At 38.9% G+C, this 21,339-nt stretch overlaps 1 protein-coding gene and 1 long non-coding RNA gene across 2 annotated transcripts in view; both read left to right on the forward strand.

The window, feature by feature from the left end:
• Positions 1-21,339, forward strand: part of si:ch211-266g18.10 (titin) — a 238,728-nt gene that overhangs the window by 109,103 nt on the left and 108,286 nt on the right. The window contains exons 24-41 of the mRNA XM_045688945.1: positions 6,100-6,147; positions 6,526-6,570; positions 6,713-6,742; positions 13,532-13,579; positions 14,994-15,041; positions 15,131-15,178; positions 15,420-15,464; positions 15,607-15,636; positions 15,758-15,805; positions 17,219-17,264; positions 17,642-17,688; positions 17,831-17,860; positions 17,982-18,029; positions 19,445-19,492; positions 19,582-19,629; positions 19,871-19,915; positions 20,058-20,087; positions 20,209-20,256. Coding sequence (XP_045544901.1) covers positions 6,100-6,147; positions 6,526-6,570; positions 6,713-6,742; positions 13,532-13,579; positions 14,994-15,041; positions 15,131-15,178; positions 15,420-15,464; positions 15,607-15,636; positions 15,758-15,805; positions 17,219-17,264; positions 17,642-17,688; positions 17,831-17,860; positions 17,982-18,029; positions 19,445-19,492; positions 19,582-19,629; positions 19,871-19,915; positions 20,058-20,087; positions 20,209-20,256 — 780 coding nt within the window. The remainder of the gene's footprint in view (positions 1-6,099; positions 6,148-6,525; positions 6,571-6,712; positions 6,743-13,531; positions 13,580-14,993; positions 15,042-15,130; positions 15,179-15,419; positions 15,465-15,606; positions 15,637-15,757; positions 15,806-17,218; positions 17,265-17,641; positions 17,689-17,830; positions 17,861-17,981; positions 18,030-19,444; positions 19,493-19,581; positions 19,630-19,870; positions 19,916-20,057; positions 20,088-20,208; positions 20,257-21,339) is intronic.
• On the forward strand, positions 12,766-13,228 carry LOC123725128 (uncharacterized). Its single transcript, XR_006757496.1, has 2 exons — positions 12,766-12,815; positions 12,905-13,228. It is a non-coding gene; the product is annotated as an uncharacterized lncRNA (long non-coding RNA).

Consider the following 21,339-nt stretch of genomic DNA (forward strand, 5'->3'; position numbering starts at 1 on the left):
TGTCTATAACATGAGCTGCTCAGTATGCTTAGATAACCCTTTCTAACACCTGTTTTTAACCTCTATGGGCTATGTGGGACACAAGCGTCCCACCCCTGGTACACCCTATCAACAACAGGTGAAATATCAAGAGCGCCAAATTTGAAAACAATTAAATGTCATAATTCAAATTTCTCAAACATACAACTATCTTACACCCTTTGAAAGATAAACATCTCCTTAATCTAACCACGTTGTCCGATTTCAAAAAGGCTTTACGGCGAAAGCATAAAGTTAGATTATGTTAGGAGAGTACATTGACAATAGCTGTGTGTAATGTTTTGACAATTCAAAGACAGGCGTCACCAAAAGCAGAAAACCAGCTAAAATTATGCACTAACCTTTGACAATCTCCATCAGATGACACTCCTAGGACATTATGTTAGACAATACATGCATTTTTTGTTCTATCAAGTTCATATTTATATCCAAAAACAGCGTTTTACTATGGCGTTGATGTTGAGGAAATCGTTTCCCTCCAATAACCGGCAGTCAATCAGGACAACAAATTAAATAATTACTATTCGAAAACATTGGTAAAATATTATATTGTCATTCAAAGAATTATAGATTTACATCTCTTGAACGCAACCGGATTGCCAGATTTAAAAATAACCTTACTGGGAAATCACACTTTGCAATAATCTGAGCACTGCGCCCAGAAAAATACGCTTTGCGATACAGACTAACCGCCATGTTGGAGAGATCTAAAATCTAAAATACTATGTAAATAATCCATTACCTTTGATTCTCTTCATCAGATGTCACTTCCAGGAATCCCAGGTCCATAACAAATGTAGTTTTGTTCGAAAAAGCTCATAATTTATGTCCAAAAAGCTCCGTGTTGTTAGCACATGATCTATGCCCGCCGGACTTGTCTTCATAAACGAGGGGGAAAAAAATATTTACGTTCGTTCAAACATGTCAAACGTTGTATAGCATAAATCATTAGTGCCTTTTTTAACCAGAACATGAATAATATTCAAGGCGGACGATTGCATTCTCTTTTAAAACGTATTGGAACGAGAGTACCCAAAATGAACTCGTGCGCCAGAGTCTAATCGGCCACCACCATTCCAAGGCTCTTGTTCGGTCAGATCTCACAGTATAAGACTCAAAACACTTTGTAAAGACTGGTGACATCTAGTGGAAGCCATAGGAAGTGCTCAAAGATTAATAAGCCCCTGTGTGTTTCAATGGCATAGGCTTAAAGGTAATTCAACACATCAGGTATCCACTTCCTGTCAGAATTTGTCTCAGGGTTTTGACTGCCATATGAGTTCTGTTATACTTACAGACACCATTCAAACAGTTGTAGAAAATTCAGAGTGTTTTCTATCCAAACCTGAACAATAATTTGCATATTCTAGCTTCTGAGTTGGTGTAGGAGGCAGTTAAAAATGGGCACATAATTTTTTCAAAATTCTCAATACTGCCCCCTAGCCCCAACAGGTTTTAAGATATCACAAAAAACTGAAAAAGTGTTGCAAAGGGTTTACACTTTCTGGAGGACCGAGTTTTGAAATCAGTGGAAGGCCCGGTGGAATTGGAGTATGATAGCTAAGGAGATAGAGAAAATTCTGGCCTTTGATTACAAATATGCAGATGGAGTCGAAAAGAGAACACACAGAAGGCTGTATAAAGCACCTGTCTCCGGATAACATCTTCAAACTAAGGGCAACCATGGCATCCGTGACAGAGAGGGAGAAGCATCCATCCATATATATGGGTAAGTTAGCCTAGCTAGCTACATTTTCAGATATTACACGTCTCTAATTTTGTCAGAAAATCATTTCATTTCAAGATAAAGTGTACCGTTAGGTAGCTAGCTAATTTTAGCTGGCTGGCTCGCTAGCTAATGTTACGTGTATGATCTGTGTAGCAATAGTATTCATATCGCAGAGCCATTTCCATTGCTAGTTATAGCCTAACGTTAGCTAGCTAACATTGAACGTGGTTGGTTCATGCAGGGTAGTAACGTTATGAGTTGGAATTATGGTTCATTGTTTAGCTAGCTAGCTACATGTCTAAACAAAAGACTCCACTATCCAGGTAACCATTTCAATAGAATGTTCATGATGTCACTGCGACAACTGTCCATAGACGTAGCTGGTAAATTCGCTCTGGCTATCTACTCCGATTTCAGAGCACTCTTGTCTGAGTGTGTCAGAGAGCAGAATAACTGATGAATTTACGAACGCTCAACACCCGTTGAATATCCCCTGTGTAAGTAAACGTCGGCAAAACAGCGTAATTCAATTGTTGCCTGCAGCACAGTTACAGTCACCAACGCTCTGGATAACATAAAAACACCCTAACCAGCTCTGCTAGTGTGTGTAAAATGGTGAGAGTGAGATATTCTCTCATGTGCCTCAAAGTAGCTTGGGAGTTTGACTGCTGTTGTTTGGTCAGAATGCTCGGATCAACCCTGCTCCTTGGCCAGAGCATCCAGTGTGCGCTCTGAATGCTCAGAGAGTGAAATACTCTGAAAAAAAACATTTGTGTTGCATTTCAATGCTAAATCCAAAGAAAATACTTTTTTGTTTTGTTTTTTATTTATTTATTCACTGCATATTTTGTGTTCGTCTCAGTTTTTATATTGTGTTCTAAATTCAAAGAGGCTAAACATATCAGTGAAAAGGTCAAATACAAGGTTAAACCAGCCCTTATAAATATAGTAAATTAATGTGTTCAAATGTTTTGCTTTTGACTTTGACAAATATAAATTCAGAGTTTGCAATCAAAAAAAGTTATTCTGGTTTTAACAGAAAATCACTATTTTTACTTAGAAACTGATTAATTACTAATGAGCAAACCAAACCAGCTCTTGCAGTGAAAGAAAGAAATGGCCCAATTCTTAAGATTTTGTGCCTTGTCAAACGATTGTTTTAGAAGCTGAAGTTCACAAAGAAAAATCCAAAGCAGCTTCATCAAAGAAAGGTATGGATAACTTTTTTCTTTAGACTTAAAAAAACAACATGATTCGTACTGAAAATAGATGTCAGCCACAGAGTGTTCTTTATCTCTCTCAACCAAATACTCAGTATAGGTTTAATTGAACAGTAGTCTGAACCTTTTCTGTATAACAAATCAAATTTGATTTGTCACAAGCTGTAGACCTTACAGTGAAATGCTTACTTACAAGCCCTTAACCAACAATGCAGTTTTAAGAAAAAAAGTGTTAAGTATTTACTAAAATAAACTGAAATAAATAAAATAAAAAATACAAATAACAAAGAAGAAAAATAGAAAAACAACAGATAATTAAGGAGCAGAAATAAAATAACAGCGGCGAGGCTATATACAGGGGGTACCGGTACAGAGTCTATGTGCGCGGGACATAGGTTAGCTGAGATAATTGAGGTAATATGTACATGTAGGTAGAGGTAAAGTGACTATGCATCGGTAAAAAACAGAGTAGCAACAGTGTAAAAATGGGGGTGGGGGAAGCAAATAGTCTACGTAACCATTTGATTAGCTGTTAAGGAGTCTTATGGCTTGGGGTAGAAGCTGTTAAGAAGCCTTTTGGACCTAGACGTGCCACTCTGGTACCGCTTGCCGTGCGGTAGCAGAGAGAACAGTCTATGACTTGGGTGGAGTATTTGGCAGTTTTTAGGGCCTTCCTCTGAAAATCTCAGTGAAGACACTTGCCAGTTGGTCAGCGCATCCTCGGCGTACCCATCCTGGTAATCCGTCTGGTCGTACGGCCTTGTTAATGTTGACCTGTTTAAAGGTCTTACTCACATCAGCAACGGAGAGCATGATCACACAGTTGTCCGGAACAGCTGATTCTCTCATGCATACTTCCGTGTTGCTTGCCTCGAAGCGAGCATAGAAGTTATTTAGCTCGTCTGGTAAGCTCGTGAAACTGGGCAGCTCTCGGATGTGCATCCCTTTCTAGTCCGTAATAGTTTTCAAGCCCTGCCACATCCGACGAGCGTCGGAGCCGGTGTTGTACGATTCAATCTTAGTCCTGTATTGATGCGTTTGCCTGTTTGATGGTTCAAAGCAGGATTTCTTATAACTGTCCAGGTTAGAGTCCAGCTCCTTGAAAGCGGCAGCTGTACCCTTTAGCTCAGTGTGGATGTTGCCTGTAATCCATGGCTTCTGTTTGGGCTATGGACGTTCGGTCACTGTGGGGATGACGTCATCGATGCACCTATTGATGAAGCCAGTGACTGATGTGGTGCACTCCTCAACGCCATTGGAAGAATCCCTGAACACATTCCAGTCTGTGCTAGCAAAACAGTCCTGTAGCTTAGCATCTGAGTCATCTGACCACTTCCTTATTGAGTGAGTCAATGGTACTTCCTGCTTTAGTTGTTGCTTGCAAGCAGGAATCAGGAGAATAGAGTTATGGTCAGATTTGCCAAATGGAGGGTAAGGGAAAGCTTTGTACACGTCTCTGTGTGTGAAGTAAAGGTGGTCTGGAGTTTTTTCCCTCTGGTTGCACATGTAACATTCTGGTAGAAATGAAGTAAAACGGATTTCAGTTTCCATGTGCATTAAAGTCGCCGGCCACAAGGAGCGCCGCCTATGGATGAGCATTTTCATGTTTGCTTACGGACTTAAACAGCTTGTTGAGTGCCGTCATAGTGACAGCATCGGTTTGTGGTGGTAAATAGACAGCTACGAAAAAATATAGATGAAAACTCTCTTGGTAAATAGTGTGGTCTACAGCTTATCATGAGATACTCTACCTCAGGTGAGCAAAACCTTAAAACGTCCTTAATATTAGATTTCAAGCACCAGCTGTTATTTACAAATAGTCACAGACCACCACCCCTTGTCTTACCAGAGGCAGCTGTTCTATCTTGCCGATTCAAATCAAATCAAATGTATTTATATAGCCCTTCGTACATCAGCTGATATCTCAAAGTGCTGTACAGAAACCCAGCCTAAAACCCCAAACAGCAAGCAATGCATGTGAAAGAAGCACGGTGGCTAGGAAAAACTCCCTAGGAAAAACTCCCTAGAAAGGCCAAAAACCTAGGAAGAAACCTAGAGAGGAACCAGGCTATGAGGGGTGGCCAGTCCTCTTCTGGCTGTGCTGGGTGGATATTATAACAGAACATGGTCAAGATGTTAAAATGTTCAAAAATGACCAGCATGGTCAAATAATAATAATCATAGTAGTTGTCGAGGGTGCAACAAGCACGTCCGGTGAACAGGTCAGGGTTCCATAGCCGCAGGCAGAGGAGTTGAAACTGGAGCAGCAGCACGGCCAGGTGGACTGGGGACAGCAAGGAGTCATCATGCCAGGTAGTCCTGAGGCATGGTCCTAGGGCTCAGGTCCTCAGAGAGAAAGAAAGAAAGAAAGAAAGAGAGAAATAGAGAATTAGAGAGAGCATATTTAAATTCACACAGGACACCGGATAAGACAAGAGAAATACTCCAGATGTAACAGACTGACCCTAGCCCCCCCGACACATAAACTACTGCAGCATAAATACTGGAGGCTGAGACAGGAGGGATCAGAAGACACTGTGGCCCCATCCGATGATACCCCCCGGACAGGGCCAAACAGGCAGGATATAACCCCGATTAACTGGTAATCCAGCCAGCTGTATGTTATCCATGTCGTCTTTCAGCCACGACTCGGTGAAACATAAGATATTACAGTTTTTAATGTCCTGTTGGTAGGATAGATTTGATTGGAGCTCATACATTGATTGCTTGTTGGCTAATAGGATTGATGGTAGAGGGGGATTACTCACTCACTGTCAGATCCTCACAACGCACCCCGACCTACGTCTCCGATATCTCCATCTCTTCTTCATGCGAATGACAGGGATTCGGGCCTTGTCGAGTGTCTGAAGTACATCCTTTGTGTCCGAGTCGTTAAAGAAAAAATATTTAAAAAAATCTTCATGGCTATTCTGATATCCAGAAGCTCTTTTCAGTCATATAAGACAGTGGCAGAAACCTTATGTACAAAAGAACCCTCAAATTACTTTAAAAAAAACACACAAAATAGCACAATTGGTTAGGAGCACAAAAAACGTCAGCCATCACCTCCGGAGCCATCGTTCAAATATGTTACTGTTCTTGTTTGTGTAGAGCCCAAGGAAACTAAGGAACAAGCCAAACCAGAACCTGCAAAAAAAGGTACAGATAGGATGTTTTTAACTTGTATCAAATGAATAATGGCGTAATTCTTGAGATTGATGTTTTGTCTTGTCCAATGATGGTTTTAGAAGCTGAAGTTCATAAAGAAAAAAACAAAGCAGCTACATCAAAGAAAGGTGCAAAGTAATCTTTGTGTACCACAGAACCCTTTTTAAAACTACTGAGCAAAGCCAACCTACAGTATATTGGGCTGGCCTAGTCAAACATAGTTGCTGGAACCTACCTGGAAAGGACAATGTGAAAATAAAATATCAGAACGAGCACAGTACAGTTTGGCTTGGCCCTATAGTCTGAATCAGGTAAGACTGTTTTGTATGATAGAAGGTATACTTCATGAAATATGTTTTTCATATTTAGATGCTGAAGCAAAAGAAAAGGGCAAACTAGCTCCAGAAAAGAAAGGTAACAAATGATTTTTTAATAGTTAGTTTTCCATTTATTCAAATAATAAGTAGGCAGGCCTATGTGTCAGTTTTATGCAATTTCTAAAACATTCTATCAAGATCTTATTGTAAAGATTGTTGTATGTGGACTTTTTTCAAAGGGAGAGTCAAACCAACTCCTGCAAATGAAGGTAACAGAATTTATTGACTTTCCACAACTAAAATGATATTAAAGACAGTACATAATCATAGAGAAAAATGTTTGTCTTGCTATATTCATAGAGAAACACATGATTTATTTGATTCAGATGTCGCAGTTATTAAAGAAAAGGTGAAATCAGCCCCTGCAAAGAAAGGTAAGAATGTTTTCAAATCTGTGGTTACTATGTAATTTGATAGTATAAGGGCTCAAGCAAGACCCAGATGCAGACACAGAAGGCAGATGGTTTGAGTCTCTGATATTTATTATAATCCAAGGGGCAGGCAAAAGAATGGTCGTGGACAGGCAAAAGATCATACTAATGTCAGAGTCCAGGAGGTACAGAGTGGCAGGCAGGCTCGAGGTCAGGGCAGGCAGTATGGTCAGGCAGGCGGGTTCAGAGTCACATCAGGCAAAGGTCAAAACCGGGAGGACTAGCAAAAAACTGAGTAAAAAGCAGGAGCACAGCGTAACACGCTGGTTGACTTGACTTAACAAGATGAACTGGCACAGACAGCCATAAAACACAGGTGTAAATACACAGGGGATAATGGGGAAGATGGGTGACACTTGGAGATGGTGGAGACAAGCACAAGGACAGGTGAAACAGATCAGTGTGTGAAAGATAGAGCTTGATAGTGGCTAAACGTGCCAAAAAAGTAGATCTTGAAAACCATCATTCAAGTGTTTTTATAATTATTGTTCCCTTGAATTATCACGTGCTTGTATTATAAAGTGAGATTCATTAAAAAAAAATTCCCCATTAGTGTTGCATTTAGATGCTATTTCCAAAGACAAGCCTTTTTTGTATTTCTTTTTTATTTATTCACTGTATATTTTGTGTTTGTTTCAGTGTTTATAATGTGTTTTAAAACTCTCTTGGTAAAAATCTATTGGTAAACAGTGTGGTCTACAGCTTATCATGAGATACTCTACCTCAGGCGAGCAAAACCTTGAGACTTCCTTAATATTAAATGCCATGCACCTGCTGTTATTTAAAAATAGACACAGACTGCCACCCCTTGTCTTACCAGAGGCAGCTGTTCTATCTTGCCAATGGACCGAAAACCCAGCCAGCTGTATGTTATCCATGTTGTCTTTCAGCCACAGCTCAGTGAAACATAAGATATTACAGTTTTTAATGTCCCGTTGGTAGGATAGACTTGATTGGAGCTCATACATTGATTGCATGTTGGCTAATAGGATGGATGGTATAGGGGGATTACTCACTCACCGTCAGATCCTTACAATGCACCCCGACCTACGTCCCCGATATCTCCATCTCTTCTTCATGCAAATGACAGGAATTCGGGCCTTGTTGAGTGTCTGAAGTACATCCTTTGTGTCCGCCTCGTTAAAGAAAAAATATTTAAAAAAATCTTCATGGCTGTTCTGATTTCCAGAAGCTCTTTTCAGTCATAAGAAACAGTGGCAGAAACCTTATGTACAAAATAAGCTTCAAATAACTTGAAAAATCACACAAAATAGCACAATTGGTTAGGAGCCCGTGAAACGGCAGCCATCTCGTCCGGCGACATCATTCAGATATGTTACTATTCTTGTTTGTTTAGAGCCCATGGAAACTAAGGAACAAGCCAAATCAGAACCTGCAAAAAAAGGTACAGATAGGATGTTTTTAACTTGTATAAAATGAATAATGGCGTAATTCTTGAGATTGATGTTTTGTCTTGTCCAATGATGGTTTTAGAAGCTGAAGTTCATAAAGAAAAAAACAAAGCAGCTACATCAAAGAAAGGTGCAAAGTAATCTTTGTGTACCACAGAACCCTTTTTAAAACTACTGAGCCAAGCCAACCTACAGTATATTGGGCTGGCCTAGTCAAACATAGTTGCTGGAACCTACCTGGAAAGGACAATGTGAAAATAAAATATCAGAATGAGCACAGTACAGTTTGGCTTGGCCCTATAGTCTGAATCAGGTAAGACTGTTTTGTATGATAGAAGGTATACTTCATGAAATATGTTTTTCTCATTTAGATGCTGAAACAAAAGAAAGGGGCAAACTAGCTCCAGAAAAGAAAGGTAACAAATGATTTTTTAATAGTTAACTTTCCATTTATTCAAATAATAAGAAGGCAGGCCTATGTGTCAGTTTTATGCAATTTATAAAACATTCTATCAAGATCTTATTGTAAAGACTGTTGTATGTGGACTTTTTTCAAAGGAAAAGCCAAACCAACTCCTGCAAATGAAGGTAACAGAATTTATTGACTTTCCACAACTAAAATGATATTAAAGACAGTACATAATCATAGAGAATTTTTTTTGTCTTGCTATATTCATAGAGAAACACATTTATGATTTATTTGATTCAGATGTCGCAGTTATTAAAGAAAAGATGAAATCAGCCCCTGCAAAGAAAGGTAAGAATGTTTTCAAATCTGTGGTTACTATGTAATTTGATAGTATAAGGGCTCAAGCAAGACCCAGATGCAGACACAGAAGGCAGATGGTTTGAGTCTCTGATATTTATTATAATCCAAGGGGCAGGCAAAAGAATGGTCGTGGACAGGCAAAAGATCATAATAATGTCAGAGTCCAGGAGGTACAGAGTGGCAGGCAGGCTCGAGGTCAGGGCAGGCAGTATGGTCAGGCAGGCGGGTTCAGAGTCACATCAGGCAAAGGTCAAAACCGGGAGGACTAGCAAAAAACTGAGTAAAAAGCAGGAGCACAGCGTAACACGCTGGTTGACTTGACTTAACACAATGAACTGGCACAGACAGCCATAAAACACAGTTGTAAATACACAGGGGATAATTGGGAAGATGGGTGACACTTAGAGATGGTGGAGACAAGCACAAGGACAGGTGAAACAGATCAGTGTGTGAAAGATAGAGCTTGATAGTGGCTAAACGTGCCAAAAAAGTAGATCCTGCAAAGCATCATTCAAGTGTTTTTATAATTATTGTTCCCTTGAATTATCACGTGCTTGTATTATAAGGTGAGATTCATAAAAAAAATTGCCCATTAGTGTTGCATTTAGATGCTATTTCCAAAGACAAGCCTTTTTTGTATTTCTTTTTTATTTATTCACTGTATATTTTGTGTTTGTTTCAGTGTTTATAATGTGTTTTAAAACTCTCTTGGTAAAAATCTATTGGTAAACAGTGTGGTCTACAGCTTATCATGAGATACTCTACCTCAGGCGAGCAAAACCTTGAGACTTCCTTAATATTAGATGTCATGCACCTGCTGTTATTTACAAATAGACACAGACCACCACCCCTTGTCTTACCAGAGGCAGCTGTTCTATCTTGCCAATGGACCGAAAACCCAGCCAGCTGTATGTTATCCATGTCATCTTTCAGCCACAGCTCAGTGAAACATAAGATATTACAGTTTTTAATGTCCCGTTGGTAGGATAGTCTTGATTGGAGCTCATACATTGATTGCATGTTGGCTAATAGGATGGATGGTATAGGGGGATTACTCACTCACCGTCAGATCCTTACAATGCACCCCGACCTACGTCCCCGATATCTCCATCTCTTCTTCATGGAAATGACAGGGATTCGGGCCTTGTCGAGTGTCTGAAGTACATCCTTTGTGTCCGCCTCGTTAAAGAAAAAATATTTTAAAAAATCTTCATGGCTGTTCTGATATCCAGAAGCTCTTTTCAGTCATAAGAAACAGTGGCAGAAACCTTATGTACAAAATAAGCTTCAAATAACTTGAAAAATCACACAAAATAGCACAAATGGTTAGGAGCCCGTGAAACGGCAGCCATCTCGTCCGGCGACATCATTCAGATATGTTACTATTCTTGTTTGTTTAGAGCCCATGGAAACTAAGGAACAAGCCAAACCAGAACCTGCAAAAAAAGGTACAGATAGGATGTTTTTAACTTGTATCAAATGAATAATGGCGTAATTCTTGAGATTGATGTTTTGTCTTGTCCAATGATGGTTTTAGAAGCTGAAGTTCATAAAGAAAAAAACAAAGCAGCTACATCAAAGAAAGGTGCAAAGTAATCTTTGTGTACCACAGAACCCTTTTTAAAACTACTGAGCCAAGCCAACCTACAGTATATTGGGCTGGCCTAGTCAAACATAGTTGCTGGAACCTACCTGGAAAGGACAATGTGAAAATAAAATATCAGAACGAGCACAGTACAGTTTGGCTTGGCCCTATAGTCTGAATCAGGTAAGACTGTTTTGTATGATAGAAGGTATACTTCATGAAATATGTTTTTCTCATTTAGATGCTGAAACAAAAGAAAGGGGCAAACTAGCTCCAGAAAAGAAAGGTAACAAATGATTTTTTAATAGTTAACGTTCCATTTATTCAAATAATAAGAAGGCAGGCCTATGTGTCAGTTTTATGCAATTTATAAAACATTCTATCAAGATCTTATTGTAAAGACTGTTGTATGTGGACTTTTTTCAAAGGAAAAGCCAAACCAACTCCTGCAAATGAAGGTAACAGAATTTATTGACTTTCCACAACTAAAATGATATTAAAGACAGTACATAATCATAGAGAAAAATGTTTGTCTTGCTATATTCATAGAGAAACACATTTATGATTTATTTGATTCAGATGTCGCAGTTATTAAAGAAAAGGTGAAATCAGCCCCTGCAAAGAACCGTAAGAATGTTTTCAAATCTGTGGTTACTATGTAATTTGTTAGTATAAGGGCTCAAGCAAGACCCAGATGCAGACAAAGAAGGCAGATGGTTTGAGTCTCTGATATTTATTATAATCCAAGGGGCAGGCAAAAGAATGGTCGTGGACAGGCAAAAGATCATAATAATGTCAGAGTCCAGGAGGTACAGAGTGGCAGGCAGGCTCGAGGTCAGGGCAGGCAGTATGGTCAGGCAGGCGGGTTCAGAGTCACATCAGGCAAAGGTCAAAACCGGGAGGACTAGCAAAAAACTGAGTAAAAGCAGGAGCACAGCGTAACACGCTGGTTGACTTGACAAAACAAGATGAACTGGCACAGACAGCCATAAAATACAGGTGTAAATACACAGGGGATAATGGGGAAGATGGGTGACACTTGGAGATGGTGGAGACAAGCACAAGGACAGGTGAAACAGATCAGTGTGTGAAAGATAGAGCTTGATAGTGGCTAAACGTGCCAAAAAAGTAGATCCTGCAAACCATCATTCAAGTGTTTTTATAATTATTGTTCCCTTGAATTATCACGTGCTGTATTATAAAGTGAGATTCATTAAAAAAAATTGCCCATTAGTGTTGCATTTAGATGCTATTTCCAAAGAAAAGCCTTTTTGTATTTATTTTTTATTTATTCACTGTATATTTTGTGTTTGTTTCAGTGTTTATAATGTGTTTTAAAACTCTCTTGGTAAAAATCTATTGGTAAACAGTGTGGTCTACAGCTTATCATGAGATACTCTACCTCAGGCGAGCAAAACCTTGAGACTTCCTTAATATTAGATGTCATGCACCTGCTGTTATTTACAAATAGACACAGACCACCACCCCTTGTCTTACCAGAGGCAGCTGTTCTATCTTGCCAATGGACCGAAAACCCAGCCAGCTGTATGTTATCCATGTCATCTTTCAGCCACAGCTCAGTGAAACATAAGATATTACAGTTTTTAATGTCCCGTTGGTAGGATAGTCTTGATTGGAGCTCATACATTGATTGCATGTTGGCTAATAGGATGGATGGTATAGGGGGATTACTCACTCACCGTCAGATCCTTACAATGCACCCCGACCTACGTCCCCGATATCTCCATCTCTTCTTCATGGAAATGACAGGGATTCGGGCCTTGTCGAGTGTCTGAAGTACATCCTTTGTGTCCGCCTCGTTAAAGAAAAAATATTTTAAAAAATCTTCATGGCTGTTCTGATATCCAGAAGCTCTTTTCAGTCATAAGAAACAGTGGCAGAAACCTTATGTACAAAATAAGCTTCAAATAACTTGAAAAATCACACAAAATAGCACAATTGGTTAGGAGCCCGTGAAACGGCAGCCATCTCGTCCGGCAACATCATTCAGATATGTTACTATTCTTGTTTGTTTAGAGCCCATGGAAACTAAGGAACAAGCCAAACCAGAACCTGCAAAAAAAGGTACAGATAGGATGTTTTTAACTTGTATCAAATGAATAATGGCGTAATTCTTGAGATTGATGTTTTGTCTTGTCCAATGATGGTTTTAGAAGCTGAAGTTCATAAAGAAAAAAACAAAGCAGCTACATCAAAGAAAGGTGCAAAGTAATCTTTGTGTACCACAGAACCCTTTTTAAAACTACTGAGCCAAGCCAACCTACAGTATATTGGGCTGGACTAGTCAAACATAGTTGCTGGAACCTACCTGGAAAGGACAATGTGAAAATAAAATATCAGAACGAGCACAGTACAGTTTGGCTTGGCCCTATAGTCTGAATCAGGTAAGACTGTTTTGTATGATAGAAGGTATACTTCATGAAATATGTTTTTCTCATTTAGATGCTGAAACAAAAGAAAGGGGCAAACTAGCTCCAGAAAAGAAAGGTAACAAATGATTTTTTAATAGTTAACTTTCCATTTATTCAAATAATAAGAAGGCAGGCCTATGTGTCAGTTTTATGCAATTTATAAAACATTCTATCAAGATCTTATTGTAAAGACTGTTGTATGTGGACTTTTTTCAAAGGAAAAGCCAAACCAACTCCTGCAAATGAAGGTAACAGAATTTATTGACTTTCCACAACTAAAATGATATTAAAGACAGTACATAATCATAGAGAAAAATGTTTGTCTTGCTATATTCATAGAGAAACACATTTATGATTTATTTGATTCAGATGTCGCAGTTATTAAAGAAAAGGTGAAATCAGCCCCTGCAAAGAACGGTAAGAATGTTTTCAAATCTGTGGTTACTATGTAATTTGTTAGTATAAGGGCTCAAGCAAGACCCAGATGCAGACAAAGAAGGCAGATGGTTTGAGTCTCTGATATTTATTATAATCCAAGGGGCAGGCAAAAGAATGGTCGTGGACAGGCAAAAGATCATAATAATGTCAGAGTCCAGGAGGTACAGAGTGGCAGGCAGGCTCGAGGTCAGGGCAGGCAGTATGGTCAGGCAGGCGGGTTCAGAGTCACATCAGGCAAAGGTCAAAACCGGGAGGACTAGCAAAAAACTGAGTAAAAGCAGGAGCACAGCGTAACACGCTGGTTGACTTGACAAAACAAGATGAACTGGCACAGACAGCCATAAAATACAGGTGTAAATACACAGGGGATAATGGGGAAGATGGGTGACACTTGGAGATGGTGGAGACAAGCACAAGGACAGGTGAAACAGATCAGTGTGTGAAAGATAGAGCTTGATAGTGGCTAAACGTGCCAAAAAAGTAGTTCCTGCAAACCATCATTCAAGTGTTTTTATAATTATTGTTCCCTTGAATTATCACGTGCTGTATTATAAAGTGAGATTCATAAAAAAAAAAAATTGCCCATTAGTGTTGCATTTAGATGCTATTTCCAAAGAAAAGCCTTTTTTGTATTTATTTTTTATTTATTCACTGTATATTTTGTGTTTGTTTCAGTGTTTATAATGTGTTTTAAAACTCTCTTGGTAAAAATCTATTGGTAAACAGTGTGGTCTACAGCTTATCATGAGATACTCTACCTCAGGCGAGCAAAACCTTGAGACTTCCTTAATATTAGATGTCATGCACCTGCTGTTATTTACAAATAGACACAGACCACCACCCCTTGTCTTACCAGAGGCAGCTGTTCTATCTTGCCAATGGACCGAAAACCCAGCCAGCTGTATGTTATCCATGTCATCTTTCAGCCACAGCTCAGTGAAACATAAGATATTACAGTTTTTAATGTCCCGTTGGTAGGATAGTCTTGATTGGAGCTCATACATTGATTGCATGTTGGCTAATAGGATGGATGGTATAGGGGGATTACTCACTCACCGTCAGATCCTTACAATGCACCCCGACCTACGTCCCCGATATCTCCATCTCTTCTTCATGGAAATGACAGGGATTCGGGCCTTGTCGAGTGTCTGAAGTACATCCTTTGTGTCCGCCTCGTTAAAGAAAAAATATTTTAAAAAATCTTCATGGCTGTTCTGATATCCAGAAGCTCTTTTCAGTCATAAGAAACAGTGGCAGAAACCTTATGTACAAAATAAGCTTCAAATAACTTGAAAAATCACACAAAATAGCACAATTGGTTAGGAGCCCGTGAAACGGCAGCCATCTCGTCCGGCAACATCATTCAGATATGTTACTATTCTTGTTTGTTTAGAGCCCATGGAAACTAAGGAACAAGCCAAACCAGAACCTGCAAAAAAAGGTACAGATAGGATGTTTTTAACTTGTATCAAATGAATAATGGCGTAATTCTTGAGATTGATGTTTTGTCTTGTCCAATGATGGTTTTAGAAGCTGAAGTTCATAAAGAAAAAAACAAAGCAGCTACATCAAAGAAAGGTGCAAAGTAATCTTTGTGTACCACAGAACCCTTTTTAAAACTACTGAGCCAAGCCAACCTACAGTATATTGGGCTGGACTAGTCAAACATAGTTGCTGGAACCTACCTGGAAAGGACAATGTGAAAATAAAATATCAGAACGAGCACAGTACAGTTTGGCTTGGCCCTATAGTCTGAATCAGGTAAGACTGTTTTGTATGATAGAAGGTATACTTCATGAAATATGTTTTTCTCATTTAGATGCTGAAACAAAAGAAAGGGGCAAACTAGCTCCAGAAAAGAAAGGTAACAAATGATTTTTTAATAGTTAACTTTCCATTTATTCAAATAATAAGAAGGCAGGCCTATGTGTCAGTTTTATGCAATTTATAAAACATTCTATCAAGATCTTATTGTAAAGACTGTTGTATGTGGACTTTTTTCAAAGGAAAAGCCAAACCAACTCCTGCAAATGAAGGTAACAGAATTTATTGACTTTCCACAACTAAAATGATATTAAAGACAGTACATAATCATAGAGAAAAATGTTTGTCTTGCTATATTCATAGAGAAACACATTTATGATTTATTTGATTCAGATGTCGCAGTTATTAAAGAAAAGGTGAAATCAGCCCCTGCAAAGAACGGTAAGAATGTTTTCAAATCTGTGGTTACTATGTAATTTGTTAGTATAAGGGCTCAAGCAAGACCCAGATGCAGACAAAGAAGGCAGATGGTTTGAGTCTCTGATATTTATTATAATCCAAGGGGCAGGCAAAAGAATGGTCGTGGACAGGCAAAAGATCATAATAATGTCAGAGTCCAGGAGGTACAGAGTGGCAGGCAGGCTCGAGGTCAGGGCAGGCAGTATGGTCAGGCAGGCGGGTTCAGAGTCACATCAGGCAAAGGTCAAAACCGGGAGGACTAGCAAAAAACTGAGTAAAAGCAGGAGCACAGCGTAACACGCTGGTTGACTTGACAAAACAAGATGAACTGGCACAGACAGCCATAAAATACAGGTGTAAATACACAGGGGATAATGGGGAAGATGGGTGACACTTGGAGATGGTGGAGACAAGCACAAGGACAGGTGAAACAGATCAGTGTGTGAAAGATAGAGCTTGATAGTGGCTAAACGTGCCAAAAAAGTAGATCCTGCAAACCATCATTCAAGTGTTTTTATAATTATTGTTCCCTTGAATTATCACGTGCTGTATTATAAAGTGAGATTCATAAAAAAAAAAAATTGCCCATTAGTGTTGCATTTAGATGCTATTTCCAAAGAAAAGCCTTTTTTGTATTTATTTTTATTTATTCACTGTATATTTTGTGTTTGTTTCAGTGTTTATAATGTGTTTTAAAACTCTCTTGGTAAAAATCTATTGGTAAACAGTGTGGTCTACAGCTTATCATGAGATACTCTACCTCATGCGAGCAAAACCTTGAGACTTCCTTAATATTAGATGTCATGCACCTGCTGTTATTTACAAATAGACACAGACCACCACCCCTTGTCTTACCAGAGGCAGCTGTTCTATCTTGCCAATGGACCGAAAACCCAGCCAGCTGTATGTTATCCATGTCATCTTTCAGCCACAGCTCAGTGAAACATAAGATATTACAGTTTTTAATGTCCCGTTGGTAGGATAGTCTTGATTGGAGCTCATACATTGATTGCATGTTGGCTAATAGGATGGATGGTATAGGGGGATTACTCACTCACCGTCAGATCCTTACAATGCACCCCGACCTACGTCCCCGATATCTCCATCTCTTCTTCATGGAAATGACAGGGATTCGGGCCTTGTCGAGTGTCTGAAGTACATCCTTTGTGTCCGCCTCGTTAAAGAAAAAATATTTTAAAAAATCTTCATGGCTGTTCTGATATCCAGAAGCTCTTTTCAGTCATAAGAAACAGTGGCAGAAACCTTATGTACAAAATAAGCTTCAAATAACTTGAAAAATCACACAAAATAGCACAAATGGTTAGGAGCCCGTGAAACGGCAGCCATCTCGTCCGGCAACATCATTCAGATATGTTACTATTCTTGTTTGTTTAGAGCCCATGGAAACTAAGGAACAAGCCAAACCAGAACCTGCAAAAAAGGTACAGATAGGATGTTTTTAACTTGTATCAAATGAATAATGGCGTAATTCTTGAGATTGATGTTTTGTCTTGTCCAATGATGGTTTTAGAAGCTGAAGTTCATAAAGAAAAAAACAAAGCAGCTACATCAAAGAAAGGTGCAAAGTAATCTTTGTGTACCACAGAACCCTTTTTAAAACTACTGAGCCAAGCCAACCTACAGTATATTGGGCTGGCCTAGTCAAACATAGTTGCTGGAACCTACCTGGAAAGGACAATGTGAAAATAAAATATCAGAACGAGCACAGTACAGTTTGGCTTGGCCCTATAGTCTGAATCAGGTAAGACTGTTTTGTATGATAGAAGGTATACTTCATGAAATATGTTTTTCTCATTTAGATGCTGAAACAAAAGAAAGGGGCAAACTAGCTCCAGAAAAGAAAGGTAACAAATGATTTTTTAATAGTTAACTTTCCATTTATTCAAATAATAAGAAGGCAGGCCTATGTGTCAGTTTTATGCAATTTATAAAACATTCTATCAAGATCTTATTGTAAAGACTGTTGTATGTGGACTTTTTTCAAAGGAAAAGCCAAACCAACTCCTGCAAATGAAGGTAACAGAATTTATTGACTTTCCACAACTAAAATGATATTAAAGACAGTACATAATCATAGAGAAAAATGTTTGTCTTGCTATATTCATAGAGAAACACATTTATGATTTATTTGATTCAGATGTCGCAGTTATTAAAGAAAAGGTGAAATCAGCCCCTGCAAAGAACGGTAAGAATGTTTTCAAATCTGTGGTTACTATGTAATTTGTTAGTATAAGGGCTCAAGCAAGACCCAGATGCAGACAAAGAAGGCAGATGGTTTGAGTCTCTGATATTTATTATAATCCAAGGGGCAGGCAAAAGAATGGTCGTGGACAGGCAAAAGATCATAATAATGTCAGAGTCCAGGAGGTACAGAGTGGCAGGCAGGCTCGAGGTCAGGGCAGGCAGTATGGTCAGGCAGGCGGGTTCAGAGTCACATCAGGCAAAGGTCAAAACCGGGAGGACTAGCAAAAAACTGAGTAAAAAGCAGGAGCACAGCGTAACACGCTGGTTGACTTGACAAAACAAGATGAACTGGCACAGACAGCCATAAAATACAGGTGTAAATACACAGGGGATAATGGGGAAGATGGGTGACACTTAGAGATGGTGGAGACAAGCACAAGGACAGGTGAAACAGATCAGTGTGTGAAAGATAGAGCTTGATAGTGGCTAAACGTGCCAAAAAAGTAGATCCTGCAAACCATCATTCAAGTGTTTTTATAATTATTGTTCCCTTGAATTATCACGTGCTGTATTATAAAGTGAGATTCATTAAAAAAAAAAATTGCCCATTAGTGTTGCATTTAGATGCTATTTCCAAAGAAAAGCCTTTTTTGTATTTATTTTTTATTTATTCACTGTATATTTTGTGTTTGTTTCAGTGTTTATAATGTGTTTTAAAACTCTCTTGGTAAAAATCTATTGGTAAACAGTGTGGTCTACAGCTTATCATGAGATACTCTACCTCAGGCGAGCAAAACCTTGAGACTTCCTTAATATTAGATGTCATGCACCTGCTGTTATTTACAAATAGACACAGACCACCACCCCTTGTCTTACCAGAGGCAGCTGTTCTATCTTGCCAATGGACCGAAAACCCAGCCAGCTGTATGTTATCCATGTCATCTTTCAGCCACAGCTCAGTGAAACATAAGATATTACAGTTTTTAATGTCCCGTTGGTAGGATAGTCTTGATTGGAGCTCATACATTGATTGCATGTTGGCTAATAGGATGGATGGTATAGGGAGATTACTCACTCACCGTCAGATCCTTACAATGCACCCCGACCTACGTCCCCGATATCTCCATCTCTTCTTCATGGAAATGACAGGGATTCGGGCCTTGTCGAGTGTCTGAAGTACATCCTTTGTGTCCGCCTCGTTAAAGAAAAAATATTTTAAAAAATCTTCATGGCTGTTCTGATATCCAGAAGCTCTTTTCAGTCATAAGAAACAGTGGCAGAAACCTTATGTACAAAATAAGCTTCAAATAACTTGAAAAATCACACAAAATAGCACAATTGGTTAGGAGCCCGTGAAACGGCAGCCATCTCGTCCGGCAACATCATTCAGATATGTTACTATTCTTGTTTGTTTAGAGCCCATGGAAACTAAGGAACAAGCCAAACCAGAACCTGCAAAAAAAGGTACAGATAGGATGTTTTTAACTTGTATCAAATGAATAATGGCGTAATTCTTGAGATTGATGTTTTGTCTTGTCCAATGATGGTTTTAGAAGCTGAAGTTCATAAAGAAAAAAACAAAGCAGCTACATCAAAGAAAGGTGCAAAGTAATCTTTGTGTACCACAGAACCCTTTTTAAAACTACTGAGCCAAGCCAACCTACAGTATATTGGGCTGGACTAGTCAAACATAGTTGCTGGAACCTACCTGGAAAGGACAATGTGAAAATAAAATATCAGAACGAGCACAGTACAGTTTGGCTTGGCCCTATAGTCTGAATCAGGTAAGACTGTTTTGTATGATAGAAGGTATACTTCATGAAATATGTTTTTCTCATTTAGATGCTGAAACAAAAGAAAGGGGCAAACTAGCTCCAGAAAAGAAAGGTAACAAATGATTTTTTAATAGTTAACTTTCCATTTATTCAAATAATAAGAAGGCAGGCCTATGTGTCAGTTTTATGCAATTTATAAAACATTCTATCAAGATCTTATTGTAAAGACTGTTGTATGTGGACTTTTTTCAAAGGAAAAGCCAAACCAACTCCTGCAAATGAAGGTAACAGAATTTATTGACTTTCCACAACTAAAATGATATTAAAGACAGTACATAATCATAGAGAAAAATGTTTGTCTTGCTATATTCATAGAGAAACACATTTATGATTTATTTGATTCAGATGTCGCAGTTATTAAAGAAAAGGTGAAATCAGCCCCTGCAAAGAACGGTAAGAATGTTTTCAAATCTGTGGTTACTATGTAATTTGTTAGTATAAGGGCTCAAGCAAGACCCAGATGCAGACAAAGAAGGCAGATGGTTTGAGTCTCTGATATTTATTATAATCCAAGGGGCAGGCAAAAGAATGGTCGTGGACAGGCAAAAGATCATAATAAAGTCAGAGTCCAGGAGGTACAGAGTGGCAGGCAGGCTCGAGGTCAGGGCAGGCAGTATGGTCAGGCAGGCGGGTTCAGAGTCACATCAGGCAAAGGTCAAAACCGGGAGGACTAGCAAAAAACTGAGTAAAAAGCAGGAGCACAGCGTAACACGCTGGTTGACTTGACAAAACAAGATGAACTGGCACAGACAGCCATAAAATACAGGTGTAAATACACAGGGGATAATGGGGAAGATGGGTGACACTTGGAGATGGTGGAGACAAGCACAAGGACAGGTGAAACAGATCAGTGTGTGAAAGATAGAGCTTGATAGTGGCTAAACGTGCCAAAAAAGTAGATCCTGCAAACCATCATTCAAGTGTTTTTATAATTATTGTTCCCTTGAATTATCACGTGCTGTATTATAAAGTGAGATTCATTAAAAAAAAAATTGCCCATTAGTGTTGCATTTAGATGCTATTTCCAAAGAAAAGCCTTTTTTGTATTTATTTTTTATTTATTCACTGTATATTTTGTGTTTGTTTCAGTGTTTATAATGTGTTTTAAAACTCTCTTGGTAAAAATCTATTGGTAAACAGTGTGGTCTACAGCTTATCATGAGATACTCTACCTCAGGCGAGCAAAACCTTGAGACTTCCTTAATATTAGATGTCATGCACCTGCTGTTATTTACAAATAGACACAGACCACCACCCCTTGTCTTACCAGAGGCAGCTGTTCTATCTTGCCAATGGACCGAAAACCCAGCCAGCTGTATGTTATCCATGTCATCTTTCAGCCACAGCTCAGTGAAACATAAGATATTACAGTTTTTAATGTCCCGTTGGTAGGATAGTCTTGATTGGAGCTCATACATTGATTGCATGTTGGCTAATAGGATGGATGGTATAGGGAGATTACTCACTCACCGTCAG

Source organism: Salmo salar, chromosome ssa11 (genome assembly GCF_905237065.1).
Source record: "Salmo salar chromosome ssa11, Ssal_v3.1, whole genome shotgun sequence".
Lineage (NCBI taxonomy): Eukaryota > Metazoa > Chordata > Actinopteri > Salmoniformes > Salmonidae > Salmo > Salmo salar.